We start from the raw sequence: 16,771 nt of genomic DNA, 5'->3' as shown, positions 1-16,771 counted from the left end.
GGTTTTTTTTTTTTTTTTTTGGTAAGAGCTTGTCCATTGTTGATTTTAAATGACATTCCATCTCCATCCATGTTCTTTGCAATGAAAATATGATATGCACTTGTCTGGATATAGTTTAAACATCCTCCAAGAGTTCATGCGTTGGAAATTCCTCTCTGTTGTGATGTGGTAAGAAGGTAGAAATCAGTCTGACTAAGGTGTTTAAAGCTGGGGTGTGCAGGGCATGGTAAGTATTGTGTTAGACAAGTTCATCAGGGTAGAGCCCCATGGCTGAATTTAAGAGGCTTTTTAAGAGAGAGAGAGAGAGACCAAAAGAATCACACATGTGCTCCCCATCTCTTGTCATGACATGTCCTGGGCTATGTTGGAAACTGGCAGCAAGAAAACCACCACAAGGTGCAGCCCTTGACTTTGGACCAGAACTGTGAGCCGGAAGAAATCTCTTCTCTTTATCAAGTAGGCTGCTGCTGGTATTTTGTTATATGAAAGTATAGCCTGACAGTCCTCATACAAAAGTACAGCATGAAAGCCAGTTTCTCCTGGAGGCAGTGCTGTGGCTCAACTCCTGTTCTTATGGACAGGCTTATTTTAGTTTCTACGCCTTTCCTCTTGGTTAATAGCTAGTTGGCCTGGCCTAGAGAAGACTTAATAAAATTTGTAGGAAGGCTGGATTGATTGGATGAGTATTATCCATTTAGATCAGTTACACCTGATTCCATGCTCGCAGTCTTTAAACAGACAATTCAAATATATTGTTTCATTGTAACACATAAATTAATACTATCATAGTCACAAAAATGGACAGAAATAAACCTGAAATGGAAGGGTTCTTATGATTTTAAATTAAGGTATCATTTTACTGTTTGACAGTAAATAATCATTTCATTTGTAGTGAAAGAGTTTTGAGGTTCTAATAGAGAACCCATTAGACTTTCATAGGAGGGAGAAGCCTAATCTCTAATTTAGGACTGATAAAGGTACAATGACTGTCATTAAGATTTTGATCAAGAAATATCCTGTGACCGAGCATGATGGTGCATGCCTGTAATCCCAATGTTGACCCAGTCGGAACTATGTAGCAAGACCCTGTCTCAAAAAATCAACAAACAAACAAACAAAAAACCCCCATGATAAATAAACTGTCTGCTCTGGGGATTTGAGGCAGTGATATTCATTGACTAGCAAGTTTGGTACACAAAACTCATAGATGCTCTAAATATCTAAAAACTGCTTCTTTGTGTATATAATCATTTGATCTCAATTACAGAAATAAAAAAAGGTTTCATAAGCTGAGTACTTTGAATTAGTGACCTGAATTGAAAGGGCAGAATGGGGCCTGGGCATTGGAGTTAATTAATTTAGTTCGATATAAAGATATTTGAGACAATTAACTTAGTCAAATATAAAATTGAAGCCGTGCTTTCATCAGATGCTTAGGGACACATAGTTTTGTCCGTTCCCATCTTTCATACTGGTCGCTGTTGTTAAGGGGACAAAGACAATCTTGTGGTGAGCTCCTGGTGCACTAAGCATGCACGATCTCGCCTGGGATCCTGTCTGTCTCTGTCCTCTAGAGACACTCTTTATATATCATGCCTGACAACTTTGATCACTGCTTCCTTCAATTCTGGAGCTGGCCAGAGGTAGAATGAACCCTTGATTTGGACTCTGACATGGGAATAAGCAGGGAATCCTCTTGAGCCTTTAAGCCTAGCCCTTTTACCTTCAACTGTTCTGAGATCCTAAACACTGGTACCACATGGTACCCATGTAGCAATTGGATATCATTTTTTATTCTCTGACATTTGATGAATTCAGCATGACAAGGGCATTACTGAATATCCCTGTGAAAGGGTAAATACAACACAAGCTCTGAAAATCAGACAAGTTTGCATGTCTAACTTGAGCAACTTTTGTAACACAGGATTTTTTTTTCTGGGAACTGAATTATTTAGGCCTATCTGTGCCAGTTGATATATGGGAAAGAACATGTAAAGAGGAATTGGGCACTTGGCCATTTCTTATGGTTTGCTTTTCTAGTGCTGTTCAATGGGATTTTGAGTAAGTTCCTTACGGGAGTTGTGTAGCTGTGCAACCCCAGCAGAAAGGGTCTCTGCGATTGAGAAGAGTATCTGCTCTGTAGGTTCATCCTAACACAGCTCTCCTGGTCTCATATTCCAGTGAAATGCCAATAACAAAAGAGTATCTGAGCTAGCGCTGGTTAAAAAGTAGTCAAAATGTACAACCCAGAGCAATGTCTAGCACTTCACAGGGGAAAGTATGTATTTGATAAGTGAATGAAAAAAGTTTTCTGGATAAGAAAGAAGGAAACAACTTCCATTCCCCAAATCCTCCGGTGCTCCTCAGCCCTTGGTCACTACAACTCCTTGCAGTGATCTACAAGGGCCCATGTGAGATTGGCCCTAATTTCTCTTATTTTTGCTTGTCCTGTGCTAACATTTGCCTCTTTGTTGTTCCTCAGAGAAGCCAACTTCAGGACTTTTGAGGCCTTTTCTATTGCTTAATCCCACATGGGATTAAGTTTGGCTTTCCTGTGCTTATTTTCTATCTCCCTATACATAATTAACCCTTTCAGAAATAGGACTTGGTTTTGCTCACTCCTCTGTCTTCAGTTCCTAAAACATGGCCACTAGGTGATCAATAAATATTAGCTGAATAATAACAATGAATGGATCCTCTGAAAGATTTTTATCATGACCTAATTACCTTTGGACTTAGACCAAAGTTAGGCTCAAACCATGTGTAGATAATAGAAGGTAATCAAGAACAGTATTAATTCAGCCACATGAGGAAACTCCCAAGAAAGTGCTGGTAATCATGACCTTTACGTCAGAGGCTGAAAGGATAGCAGGTGAATCCTAGCCTGCATTCTAAATGATCTTGGGAGGGTTAAGGTCAGAAGAATTTCCATGGACCATAAACTTGGTGGCTTAAAATAACAGAAATTGATTCTTTCATTGTCCTGAAATCTGAGAATACAAAATCAAGGAGTCAGCGGGGCAGCAGTCTCTCTAGAGCCTCCTCAAGCTCTTGGGGGCTATTTACTTTCTTTGCCTGTGGTTAAGTCGCTCAAATCACTGCCCCCATCTGCTGCCTCTGTCAAATATTCCTCTTTTTCTTCTAAAGACACTTATCACTGGACTTTGGGACCTCCTGGATAATCTGGAATCATCTCCCCATCCTAAGATCCATAAGGTCCTTTTTCTAAATAAAATAACCCTCAGTTTTTGTGAATTAAGACATGGTTAGAAGATAGACATATATTTTGGAAGGAACCACCCTATAACCATTACACTATCCATATTAAAATTTATTTGATTAGGGCTTATATGTCACATATTTTCCGGGTTTCAGTTTGTATAACCCTAAATAATGTAGCCTTCATTTTATGAGTCTTTAATGCAAATGTTTGGTGTCAGTCATGCTTAATTTAATATAATCATTAAAGTGGATTTCCCCCCCTAGGATTTGTATATATGTCAGATGATTTGAAGAGTAGCAGCTGCTCCAGGAATGTCAAAATGACTCAAATGAAACTTAGAATCTTCTATTTTGCCATCATCTTCATGTTAATATGTGAGATCAAACCCCAAGTATCTGATGAAAGTGAATTTTTAGTTGACAGGTCACAAACAGGTCTCACTCATGTTCCCAAGGACCTGTCCCTGAAAACAACAACCTTAAATATATCACAAAACTACATATCTGAGATTCAGTCTTCTGACATTCTATCACTATCAAAGCTAAGGATTTTGATGCTTTCTCACAATAAAATCCAGTATCTTGATATCAGTGTCTTCAAATTCAACCGAGAATTGGAGCACTTGGACTTGTCCCATAACAAATTGAGGAAAATTTCTTGCCACCCTACCGTGAACTTCAAGCACTTAGATCTCTCCTTTAATGCATTCGATGACCTGCCCATATGCAAGGAGTTTGGCAACCTAGCTCAACTAAAATTTCTAGGACTGAGTGCGACACAGTTACGAAAATCTAGTGTGCAGCCAGTTGCTCATTTGAATATCAGTGAAGTCTTGCTGGTTTTAGGAGACTCTTATGGGGAAGAAGAAGAGTCTGATAGTCTTCGATACTTTAATACGAGGAGTCTGCATGTTGTTTTCCCCACAAAAAAGGAATTCCGTTTCATTCTGGATGTGTCGGTCAGTACTGCAGTAAATTTGGAGCTATCTAATATCAGATGTGTGCTACCTGACGATGAGTGTCATTTCCTAGATGTTTTATCAAAACTTCACAAGACACCAAGGCTGTCAAAACTTACGTTAAATAACATTGAAACAAGTTGGAGTATTTTTATTGCTATCATCCAGATTGGTTGGCATATAAAGATGGAATACTTCTCAATTTCGAATGTGAAACTACAAGGTCATCTTGGCTTCAGGAAATTTGATTATTCTAATACTTCCCTGAAGGCCTTGTCTATACAGCAAGTTGTCAGTGATGTATTCAGTTTCCCACAAAGTAATATCTACAGTATCTTTTCAAATATGAAAATCCAAAATTTCACAGTGTCTGCTACACATATGCTTCACATGCTTTGCCCATCCCAAATTAGCCCATTTCTGTATTTGGATTTTTCCAATAATCTCTTAACAGACATTATTTTTAAAAACTGTACAACCTTAACTGCATTAAAAACACTTAGCTTAAAAATGAATCAATTAAAAGAACTTGCAAATATAATTCTTATGACCAAGGAAATGAAGTCTCTACAACAATTGGATATTAGCCAGAATTCTCTAAGGTACAATGAAGATGAAAATACTTGTTCTTGGACTAAGAGTTTATTAAGTTTAAATATGTCTTCAAATACGCTTACTGATTCTGTATTCAGATGTTTGCCTCCCAAGGTCAAGATACTCGATCTTCACAACAATAGAATAACCAACATCCCTAAGAATGTCACCCATCTACAAGCTTTGCAAGAACTCAACATTGCTTTCAATTCTTTAACCGACCTTCCTGGTTGTGGTACCTTCAGCAGCCTTTCTGCACTGATCATTGACCATAATTCAATGTCCCACCCATCAGCTGATTTCTTCCAGAGCTGCCAGAAGATTAGGTCAATGAGAGCAGGGAACAACCCATTCCTATGCACATGCGAGTTAAGAGAATTCATCAAAAATATAGACCAAGTGTCAAGTGAAGTAGCGCAGGACTGGCCTGATTCTTACAAGTGTGACTATCCAGAAAGCTCTAAGGGAGTCCTGCTAAAGGACTTCCATGTGTCGCCACTATCCTGCAACACCACTCTGCTTATTCTTACCGTTGTGACCACCATGCTGGTGTTGGCTGCTACTGTGACCTTCCTTTGCCACTACTTTGATCTGCCCTGGTATCTCAGGATGATGTGTCAGTGGACCCAGACCCGGCACAGGGCTAGGAACATCTGCTTGGAGGAACTCCAAGGAACTCTCCAATTTCATGCTTTTATCTCATACAGCGGGCATGATTCTGCCTGGGTGAAGAATGAATTACTACCAAACCTAGAAAAAGAAAATTTACAGATCTGCCTCCATGAGAGGAACTTTGTTCCTGGCAAGAGTATTTTGGAAAATATCATCAATTGCATTGAGAAGAGTTACAAGTCCATCTTTGTTTTGTCTCCCAACTTTATCCAGAGTGAGTGGTGCCATTATGAACTCTATTTTGCCCATCACAATCTTTTCCATGGGCATTTTGATAACTTAATTCTGATCTTGCTGGAATTCATTCCACAGTACTCCATTCCTAGCAGCTACCACAAGCTCAAAGCACTTATGGCACAGCGGACTTACCTGGAATGGCCTGCAGAGAAGAGCAAACATGGACTTTTTTGGGCAAATCTAAGAGCAGCCATTAATATTAATCTGATGAATCAAGTGAAAGAAATAAATCACACATAGGGCTAAAAATATTCTTTTTGTCTATGTTGCTGCTTTTGACAATTTTAATAATGACTTTGTTTTGCATCAACATGAATCTAAACACAATTTTGAATTTTATGACTTAGTCATTTGTTCTTTTGGACCCAAGTTCACCAATTATATGTTGTAGTAAGAAATTAATAACATTATATGATTTTGATTTAAATAGTTAACTTCACACACGAAGGATTCATCTATTTCTTTGCTATAACAAAATTCTTTTAGTTTATCATGAAATCAAGAGAAACCACTTGTTTCTCTCATTGATATGTATTTCTGTGTGCTGGGTCAATATTGGAAAAGTCTGCATCTTATACACTCTAGCTGATTTCTATGGGAGACGTCATATTTGTTGGTGACCTTTGCATTCAACTCAGCATTTTCTTCTACATGTTGAAGTTGGCTTATCACTAATGCCTAAAACTTTCTGCCTGTGAAGGGTCTTTTTCCCAGCCATGAGGCCTACACAGAGGACAATTTAGAATTTCTGGAGAGTTCTTAGCAGCAGCCCTCCACCAGTGTCAGAAGGAGAATTGATTGTCTTAATGCTCCAAGTTTTGTTTTTTACCCAGTTTTTGAGATAAATCTGTGATATACTTAATAGTCTCCCTGAATTTCCCCCGTGGAATAAAACTCTGTTTTTTCCCCCAGTAGAAATAGCTTGATAAAGTATTCTTTAATAGTAATAGCATTTGGTTTTTATCCTATGTACTTGTTCTTCTATGGGTGTTTTCTGTGATCATATCTGAAATAAACTACATGCAGTCGAATCCTTGTGTCAGAGTGTGTTCCTGGGAGAACCCAAACCAAGAAGATATTTCAGCTCTGTTCAAATAGAAACTCTGAGCCGTGTGTGTGTGTGTGTGTGTGTGTGTGTGTGGTGTGGCTAGAGATCTTGATGTGATTCTAGTTGTATAAACCAACATGCACAGAAGCCTCTCTCTTTTGACCTGAAGGAAGAACATAGTTGCGATGTAATGCTTCTGTACATAGCCTCCCTCTCTTTGGGAAATGTAGAACATGAGAAGATTGATGTACTGCAATGAATAGGCTATGTAGTATATTTTCCATAATTATCAAACATCCTCTCATTTACCTTCCTACTTGGGGCTCCAGCTGTGGACAAGTGTAGACTGACAGCATCTTGTCAGAGCTGCACGGTGTCTCTCTCACTTTATTTCACATGGCTTCACTGATACCACTTCACGAAAAGGTTCTTGAAGCTTGTTCAACCATTCTGACATGTGCACAGATCTGGAAGTGCAAGATGCCCTCTGGAGCCATCCATGGCCACCACCTGGTGGAAGCCATTAGGCAAACACTCCTTTCACCTATTCTTAGGCAAGAAAGAAAGAGAGAGAGAAGGAGGGAGGGAGGGAGGAAGGAATGGCGGGGGGGGGGAAGGCAGCCTATCTGGTTCCTCAATCAGTGCCCAAAAGCACTGAGCTTTCTTCCCCAAGGGGGGCAAGCAGCTCAGAACTCACTTTTTCTTTTTCCTTATTTCACTGTTCTCATTCCCTTCTCCTGGGAGCTCTGACATTACTTCTCCAAATGAGAAACCTGCATAGAAAACTTGGTCTCAGTTTCACTTTTGGGGGTGGAGTGTTTGAGAGGAGATCTAAATAACACACGAATCCACTATGAATTTCTTGCCCTAAGGATCATACAGGGGCTCAGAGGACCTTGTATACCTAACATAACTAACATGAAAATCAATGAAACAAGAATATACAATGGTAGTCCAGAGATCATTTAACTTGGCTAAAAAATTCTTCTTAGAAATGATGATTGTTATGGTCTGGATTTTAAATGTCCCCAAAAACTCATGTACTAAAGGCTTGGTTGCCAGCTGATGGACTGTTTGGGAATGATTGAATTATGGGAGCTCTACATTCATCAGATGGATTAATCCACTGACGAGACATTTCATGAGAATTTGCCTTATTAGGAGGTGATGGAAGCTGGAGATTGGGTCTAGCTGAGGACAGTGAATCATGAGGTCATGACCTTGGGGACTGTATCTGGTCTCTGGCCCCTTTCTCTCTGCTCACTGGGTCTCTCTCTCTCTGCCCCCCCCACCTGGCTGCCATGGGGTGAGGTGTACATCTTTACTCTACCATACCCTGCCATATGATGTTTCTATTTCATCTCAGCCCAAAGCAATGGGATAAGCAAATCATAGACTGAAACCCCTGAAATCATGGGGCAAAACAAACCTTTCTTCTTCCTTTCAGTTGTTTATGTCAGATATTTTGCCACAGTAATGCATAGTTAACAGAATGATTTCTCCTTTGGGACTTGAAGGAAAACTAACTGGATTTTTCAGCACATGTTGAAGAATGCAGAGGCTGTTTTAAACAGAAAGGTAAAGACAGTAAAGGCAGGAACTTCCAGCCCTATTCTGGGACTGGTGTTCCACTCTGATTGGATCATGAGGTTTATGAAAAACTACATTAATAAGTAAGTACAGAAAATTATATTAAAGCCATATTGTCAAGGATCTTAAAAATCAATTACAGAGCTGGAACTTGGGGATGTGGGAAACATTTAAATTTCTGTGGTGGGAAGCAAATTCAGACCATGAAATATATGCTAAAAAGTGAAATGTATGCTAAAAAAATACATGAAATTTCTTACTTTATAGTGTAATTGCGAAAGTTACTATAAACTAGATTTTCCCATTTTCTCTAGGATGATTGCACTTCCTGTGTTCAACTTCAAGATTTCACAATCCAATTTCAACTGTTCAGCAAGTAGTTATAGTTAAATCTCAGGGACTACTGTAGAAAGTACCCTGAATGGGTAGCCTAGACAACCAGAATATGTTGTCCCATGGCTAGTGGGTCAATATCAAGGTGTTGTCAGGGTTGGCACCTTTTGAGGGGGTGGGGTGGGGACCTTCTTGACTCGTATTTGGCTGTTTTCTCCCTGCACCTCTTCACATCATCTCTCTATGCCTGTCTGTTTCTGGGTACAGATTTCCCTTTTTTGAAAGGCCACCAATGATACTGGATTAGAGCCCACCCTGAGGATCTCATCTTAACTGATTACATCTACAACAATCCCATTTCCAAAAAAGATCACACTCTGAGGTATGGAGGTTCAGGGTTTCAACCTGAGAATTTGGGTGGACAGAATTCAACCAATGAAAGCTTGTAAGTTGAAAAGAATCTCAGAAAAGAGGCACAAAGTCATTTAGAATTTACCCAACTCAAGATTTTGAGAAGTTAGACCAGTCCTATATACAGTTGATCTCATAAGTCGTTTTTAAGTGGTTGCTCAGAGTTTGAAATTACATCAGTGGAGTCTCCTGTTGAAGAAATTCAGGTCAAAGTATGCATAAATGTAGAGTAATGAAAGTAAGAAAGATTTCGCAGTTACCTAAGAAGCATACAGATTCAGTAACTATGTAAGCTTGGAATTAGAAGGTCTGATTTTTACTTTTATCTTCTGATTTCACTTTTATCTTCATCACTTATCTATGGATGACCTTAGATAAGTTCATCTAAGCCTAGGTTTATAAAAGGTACCCTTAGAGTAGCTAGCCAAGACCTTTAGATTTTCAAGTAAAAATTGTTTTGACCCAGTATGTCCCAAAATTATGGTTTGCATAGCAAGCTTTCTAAATTGTTCAGTTGAAGGTATTTTTTTTCTAGGGTTGAAATAAGAGGGAGAACAACTCACCTGTGTTTTTTAGGGTAAATGGAACTCATAAACAACACCATATGTCTCCTAAATTTCTCTAATGGTTTTTAATTCCTCTCAGCCTCTCCAACCTCTTTGGCAAGAAGCTGGTGGTCTGCATAAGGTTACAGAGTAGCTATCTAGTCTCTCATATCACTCAAGGAGCCTCCACCAGAACCAAGACTAACATAGTTCCATTTTTCTCAGCTTTGTATACCATGAGCATGTAACATAATGGGTATTCTATAGCATGATAACAGGAGGGCAAAGTGACTTGGTAATGTATATTGAAAGCTTTGAACTAGTCATGTTTTGCTGGATGTGGTAGTGTACACCTGTAATCCCAACACTCAGGAATGAGACAGGGGGATCATGGCTAGTTCAGGGCCAGCCTGTGTTATATAGTGAGTTCAAAGCTAGCCTGAACTACATAGCTAGACCCTGTCTCAACACTCTCCTCAAAATAAATAAAAAAATTAAATAGACATGCTTTTTTGACTGGTAGTTATGTTTTTAGAAATCTATTCTAAGGGAGAAAATGTAGTATAGGAAAGTATTCACAAGTATGTCAATTGCAGGGTCATTTACAACAGTGAAAAATTTGAAATACTCCATATTTCCACAATGGAGTCATGTGTCATATTCATGTAAAGACATGTTTCCATAGCCACTTAAAATATTGCACAGCATCAAGATGATAAATTTTATAGATGTTTTACCACAATTTAAAAATGTATAGGAAGTCTTATTAACATGGAAGAATGATTATATTATAATATGAATACAAATATGGGATATGAAATATGTACACAATGGTTTTGACTATGTTAAAATATACATAGAAAAAAAAGTCTAGTTAAAATATACAAAGCCGTAATCACTGGTTGCCTGTGCTTGGTATTCATTTTTGTTCTTATACTTTTCTGTACTTGGAAAATTTACAACCAAATATAAGGAAATGAGATCAGGAGATCGAAATTACATCGAAATTAGATCAAAATTAGATCGAAATGATAGAGACTAAAGGGGTTCGTTGTTGTTTGTTTTGTTTTTTTTGAGACAGGATTTTGCTATGTAATTTAGGCTGGCCTTGAGCTCACTATGTAGCCCAGGCTGGCCTTGAATTCTCGGTGATCCTTCTGCCTCAACCTCATAAGTGCTGGGATAACATGTGTGCACTACTATGCCCGGTGAGAATAAAGTTATCAAGCTGGGCTCATAGACATTCTGGCATTTAATCCTTGCTCAATTTCTCTGTACCTCTGTGCCTTTGTACTAACCCCTCAGCCTCTCCCAGCCTTGTTTTCTCACCTACAAAAGGAGGTACTTCTCTCAAATGGTAGTTGTAAGAAACCAATGGTAAAATGTGCAGAAAGAATTTAGGTCAGGACTGGGCTATTCACTGTAGAACATCCTGAGACACACCCCTCTCATCATGACTTCTACATCTTCCACTTCCTTCTAATGACTTTGGGTACTGAAATACTTCTCTGCCTTATCATTCTATATGTAAAATGAGAATAGTAATAATAATAATAATACCTGTTTCATGCTGTTGCTAAAGGGGTTAAATAAGTTAAGACATGGAAAATCCATAGAACAGTGCCTGACACAAAACAAAAGCTCAGTAAACATTAAGCTTATTATATTAATATACTACTGATAATTATTATGTCATTCTTATAACTGATTCTCCTAAAGCACTAAACTATGAACTAGAACTATGTCGATCCTGTTCAATTTAGATTATCATGGGCTTTCTTTTATGGCTTGCATTTAGATGTTCCTCCAAAGCCTTATGTGATCATAGGTGGGGCTTTTTCAGAGGTGGCTGGATCTAGACTGTGATGCTAGGATTGAGTGTGTGATTAGTAAATCAGTCCACTGATTGGTTTGGCATAGTTCTGGGAAGTAATAAAAGTGCCCCACTATGGATGTAAGTGTTACCTGATAAAAATATAAGGGATAAATTGACAATGTGAAATAGGAAGAAAAGGGTTAAAGGTGTAGGGAAAGTGGGAAGGGTAGGGGAAAGATAATAAGGGAAAAGAAAAAATGTGAGAAAATGAAAAAATGGAAATAAAGTGTTTGTAAATGGAGAGGGGAGGAGGGGGTGAAGGGAGGGCAGGGACAAGGGGAAAAAATGAGAACCAAGACCTGTCATGTAAAGGTACAAGATCCCAATGATGAATGTAATTGTACTGTATACCTAAAATGTATCAATAAACTCAGTGAGAGAAAAAAAATATAAGGGACAAAAAGAGGGCTAGTATGGTTACTTGTTGCTTATTGCTTGCTTGCTTTTTCTGTCTTCTGCCTGCCATGAACTGTTTCTCCTCTGTGATGCCCCTCTACCATGCCACTCTGTCTTGGAACTGGCCAACTATGAAGTGAAACCTCTACAAACTGTGAGCTAAATGATCCTTCCCTCCTTTAACTTTGAGTGTCAGGTATTTTGTCTCAGGAATGAGAAAAAGTAACTAAGACACTTTCTAAATTTAACTACTTAAAAAGTGGAGACTCATCTGTATTAAGTGAAACAACCAAATGAACAAATAAACTAATCAACTAAACATTGCAAATGGAGAAATAAGAAACTAGGAAGTAAACTGGTGACAAATACAACAGTTAAAGCTTTACATGCACACAGAACAGAATAAAATGGAAAAGTAGTATGACCCCAACTGATATATTGGAATGGATATGGACAGTTCAAAATAGGAACTAGTAAGAAGACAAATATAAAAAAATTTGGGCATTATTCATGCATCCCAGGTTTCTCCAAGCTTTCTCATTTTGGAGTTACTTCCCTTTCTTTTTAATGAAAATCATTTGAGTCCCCAATGTGCATGTTACTGGAAAGTGGCCCCTCTGAAGATTTCAGAGAATAGCTGAATTTCCTAGCTCTCCAATCATTACTTCTTTTGGATCCTCTTCTGGTGGCTTCTTATTACTTTAGGCCAGTTCACACTGCATTCCTTGCCTGTTCCAGAGCTTGTGGTGGATTTTGTATTAGTCAGCTTTTCCGTTGCTGGACACAATACCCAACATTCACACCTTAAGGGAAGAGAGGTGTATGTTGGCTCATGCTTTTCAGAAGATTCAGTCTTTTTCCAATGGTGCCAAGGCAGAACAGTGAAGTGGAAGGGGCTGGCATCCAGGAATAACACACCCTTCTAGGTCACACCTCATTGGCTCGCCTCCAACCAGGCCCCATCAGTATAGCACTCCCATGACCCAGCATCCTTCCAAACATATGAGAGCTTTGGGTGACATTTGAGATATCTAAACCCTAACAGACTTCATCCTCCAACTAGGACTTCTTGAATCTCCCAAGGAAACACCCACACAAATGGATGACATACCTTAATAAGAATTGGTTATCAAAGTTAATCAACAAGGTCTGAAGCACTCCCAAAGTCCCAGGGCCTCCTTTGAAAGTTGGGAGACAGGAGAACTCTCTTTCTGTCTGTCTGTTTCTCTCATCCAGTCACAGGCAGCCCTGTGAAGATGTGCACTTCTCTTCCACAACAGCTTCAAGTTATAGGTATCTCTTGGTACTTAGAATCTGATAACACAATGCCCCAAAGAAATAAAAGCATTGGAAAAATATGCCAAGGAAATGTCTGACAGAATGATGTCACCAATTCCAGAGGAAAAATAAAAGAAAAAAATCAGTTCCTAAGTCTGAGAAGTCCACACCCAACTAAGTGTCCCAGGAAGAGAACAATGAAGGGGAAGATGTTAAAAAAAAAATAAAACAAATTTCATCAAAAGACATGAATCTTCAAATAGTGTCCAGCAAAATGAACAGTACAAAAACCCAAACTAAGACATTTCTTCTTGAAATTTTAGGACAATGATCATGAAAACTTCCAGAGAGAAAGAAAAATAAACAAACTATAGCACATATAAAGAATCAGACATTACAATGGTATTGCACTTCTCAAATACGAGAACCTATAAACACATACCTCCAAATTGTGTGAGAAAATTACTTGAAACTTAGACTTTTTAACTTTTTAAAAAGAATTTTATACTGAATCAATCAAATCTGAGGCACAACATTGAAGTTCTCTTTCAAAGTTAATCTCAAAGAACTCTTCTAGAAAACTACTGGAAGATGTGTTTCACTATAACAGGGAGAAAATGGGAAAGGAGGTGCTATGCCTTCCAGAGAATGGGAGATTTACTGTGGGAGAGAGGAGCAAGGATGTTCCAGGATGGTAGCTGCTAAGTGCAGAGGACAGTAGCTCAGCAGCAGTTGTAGAGAGCATTCAGTCTTTCCTGGGGCAAGAAGACAAAGTCATCTGAAGCAAGTGGTTGTTTATTTTCTAGATTTGATTACATTAAAAATTTGGCTTGGGGGTTATTTGAGTATGTGGGGAAAGTCTTTACATATAGAAAGTAAACAAAATAAAAGACAAGACAGCTGTTAGCTAGAGGAAAATCAAAAAGTGTAATGATGAACTGTCATCCTGGGTAGCAATGAGGCTTTTAGCTCTGCCCCAGTATTTACACAGGTCACAGTGATATTCACACTAAACAATTAAACCAAAAGTAAGAGGCAGCACACATGCAAATCTCTGTCAAGCTGTACTCTTAAAAAAAGTGACCCATAAAATTGCAGAAATACTCTTTCCTTCCTCCCTTTTCTTCTCTCCTTCCTTTTCTTTCTTCCTTTCAAATTTAATCAGCTATAAATGGAAGCAGATGCAGTAGTGTGTAATAAAGGGGGAAAAAATAAGAGAAAGCATCAACATACTATTAACATTTCCTTAATCATTTTTTTTCTCTGGTACCAGGGCTCCAACTCAGGACTTTGAGCTTGCGAGGTAGGTGGCAGAACCACTGAGCTAAATCCCTGGCCCTCCTTCATCATTTTCATAAGTCTAAAAAGTTAACAGAACAATAGATAAAATCCTGATTTGTAGTGTTTGTCAACTTTGTGGTGTAAATCTCCACCCACAGCCAGTGGCAAGTTGCCATGGTGACATCATTGCAGGTAGAGCTGGAAAGAGATGAGCGTGAATACCCCACTGTAATACTGCCACTGTAAGGATAAATACATGCAAGTAATTCAAGATCTTAATAATAGTAAATATACAGTAAGATAATGAGGAAGTGATAAGTTCTGAGTACTTAATAACTTTGTTTTTAAGATAGTTTCATTTAAATACAATTAGATATAATTGTGTTTAATAATGGTTGTGTTAACAACTGGTTCACAAAATCCTTAAAAATTAAAACTTGGCTCTCATCCCCTGGTATAAGCTGACTCCAGCAGAATACTGGAAGTATTGGAAAATACCTTAGTAATCATAATTCAGTGTGTGATTTTTTTTTTGTATTCAATCAAAATAACGGCTGGCTTGGATACAAGCAAGGAAATCTAGGGGAATTCTTCATGCTGAGGTGTTTGATAGGATGTTTATTATATAAATAATCCCTGTATTTCTACCTAATGTCAACTCTAAGCAACTCATTAATAAAGTTACAAGAGTAACTGCCTGGGTGAGAAATCCAGACTTTCCCCTTTTCCATTTTTTCCTTTGTCACTTTTTGTTCAATTTATATATTTTATTTTCTCTATTCTTTTTGTCCCCATTCACTTCTTATTCTTTGCCTTTCATTTACTTTTCTTCATTTTGTTGTTCCCCATTCTTTCTCCTTTTTATTTATCCTTTTATTCTTTATCCTTTCTGCTTATTCCTCCCATCCCTCTCCTTTTTTGCCATAATATCTCTTTAATATTTGTTTATCCTCCTTCTTCTCTTCCTCATCCTACCTCTATTACCTACTTATTAAGTTTCCACCCTGTTGGATTTAGGATGACTTCTGAGGTCAGAGGTGCTGAGAGCTTTGTAAAATTTTATGGTTGATTTCTAATGTTTGTCTGGGGCTGGGGCTTTAGCTCAGTGGTTTCGCTGCCTGCCTTGCAAGCACAAGGACCCAAGTTCGATCCCCAGTACCCACCCCCCAAAAAGATCTATAATATTTATCTGCTTCATGATGTAAATACTCCTGCCACAGTCAGTTTCAAGGTACTGATGTGAGGTCGCTGCAGCTGAAGTTGGGAGGTGATTGCAGAATGCAGCACACCATCACCTGTTCAACACTACAGCTATCTCTCCATCAGGGCCATTTTTAGAAGGAACATAGTCAGTTGAGAAAGGGAGGAAGAGGGGGAGTCAGAAAGTAGCTGGTGGAGAAATGAGAAATATCAAGTGATTGGCACTACTGGGGAAACTATGAGCAAATTAGAGCTCTAGATTGCTAATTGTTGGGTGATCATTTATTAACTCAAAGCTCCAGTCCTATTTGTTCAATATGGTGGTTGCTACCCACATACGGCTATTGAGGGGTTGAAATGTGACAAGACTAAAGTGAAATGGGCTGTAAACATGAAACACACTATATTGGAAAGGCATTGTATGAAGAGAATGTAAAACACCTTAATTCTTTTTATACTGAGGACTTGTGACATAATATGTTAATATGGATTGCATAAATATATTAATTTAATCTTTGTCTTTTAAAATGTGGTAACTACTCGTTATTTCAGTTAAAGAAATCTCTGTATGAACATTAAAAATAGGGAATCCTAAAATAAAACTAAAAAGGAAAGTAAAAGAGAAAAGGCAATGATGTAACATTAAAATAATCCTTAATTCTGGAGATGAAAATGGTCTCTGAACATATTTAAATTGCTTCTTGCTCTTATAGTCTTATCTTATTCTTTTTTTTCATTATTTAGAGAATACTTTATTAGTTTCTGTAATCAAACCCATGTAGATATGACCTTACATATTTAGTACGATGTGTTACCCCTGTAAACATGAAAAAAAACCCATAAAAATAAAAAAATTAACATTTCTAGATCAATATGGCTGTCCATTTCTGTACAATGTCAACTCAACACAGTAAATTGGGATGACTTTTCCAATATCGGCAGCACTGTTAAAGTTTCCCAAAATTCAATATATATATATACATATATATGTGTATATATATATATATTTATATAAAATATATGTATATATATTTATATTTATAGAAAAAGACTAATAATAGCAGTATGTTATGCATCGATAGCAGCAACAGCTTTTCCAGGTTCTGCAGTCATCTGAACAAAATTATAG

General features: G+C 38.0%; 1 protein-coding gene and 1 long non-coding RNA gene across 4 annotated transcripts in view; one reads left to right on the top strand and one right to left on the bottom strand.

Moving 5' to 3' along the window:
- Positions 1–6,708, top strand: part of Tlr1 (toll like receptor 1) — an 8,360-nt gene extending 1,652 nt beyond the window's left edge. For all 3 annotated transcript variants that reach the window (XM_010625092.3, XM_010625090.3, XM_010625091.2), the window contains one exon: positions 3,487–6,708. In XM_010625092.3, the coding sequence (XP_010623394.1) occupies positions 3,498–5,924 (2,427 nt within the window). In that variant the 5' untranslated portion in view covers positions 3,487–3,497 and the 3' untranslated portion in view covers positions 5,925–6,708. The remainder of the gene's footprint in view (positions 1–3,486) is intronic.
- On the bottom strand, positions 5,450–7,755 carry LOC104862879. The gene is made up of 3 exons (XR_780442.1): positions 7,430–7,755; positions 7,042–7,199; positions 5,450–5,525 (listed from the first exon to the last, which is right to left on the bottom strand). It is a non-coding gene; the product is annotated as an uncharacterized LOC104862879 (long non-coding RNA).
- Positions 7,756–16,771: the final 9,016 nt, after the last annotated feature.

The sequence above is a fragment of the Fukomys damarensis genome, unplaced genomic scaffold (genome assembly GCF_012274545.1).
Source record: "Fukomys damarensis isolate Sample0158 unplaced genomic scaffold, DMR_v1.0_HiC HiC_scaffold_35, whole genome shotgun sequence".
NCBI classification, from domain to species: Eukaryota; Metazoa; Chordata; class Mammalia; order Rodentia; family Bathyergidae; genus Fukomys; species Fukomys damarensis.
The sequence above is the reverse complement of the archived record's forward strand: the minus strand, read 5'-3'. Positions and strand labels throughout refer to the sequence as shown.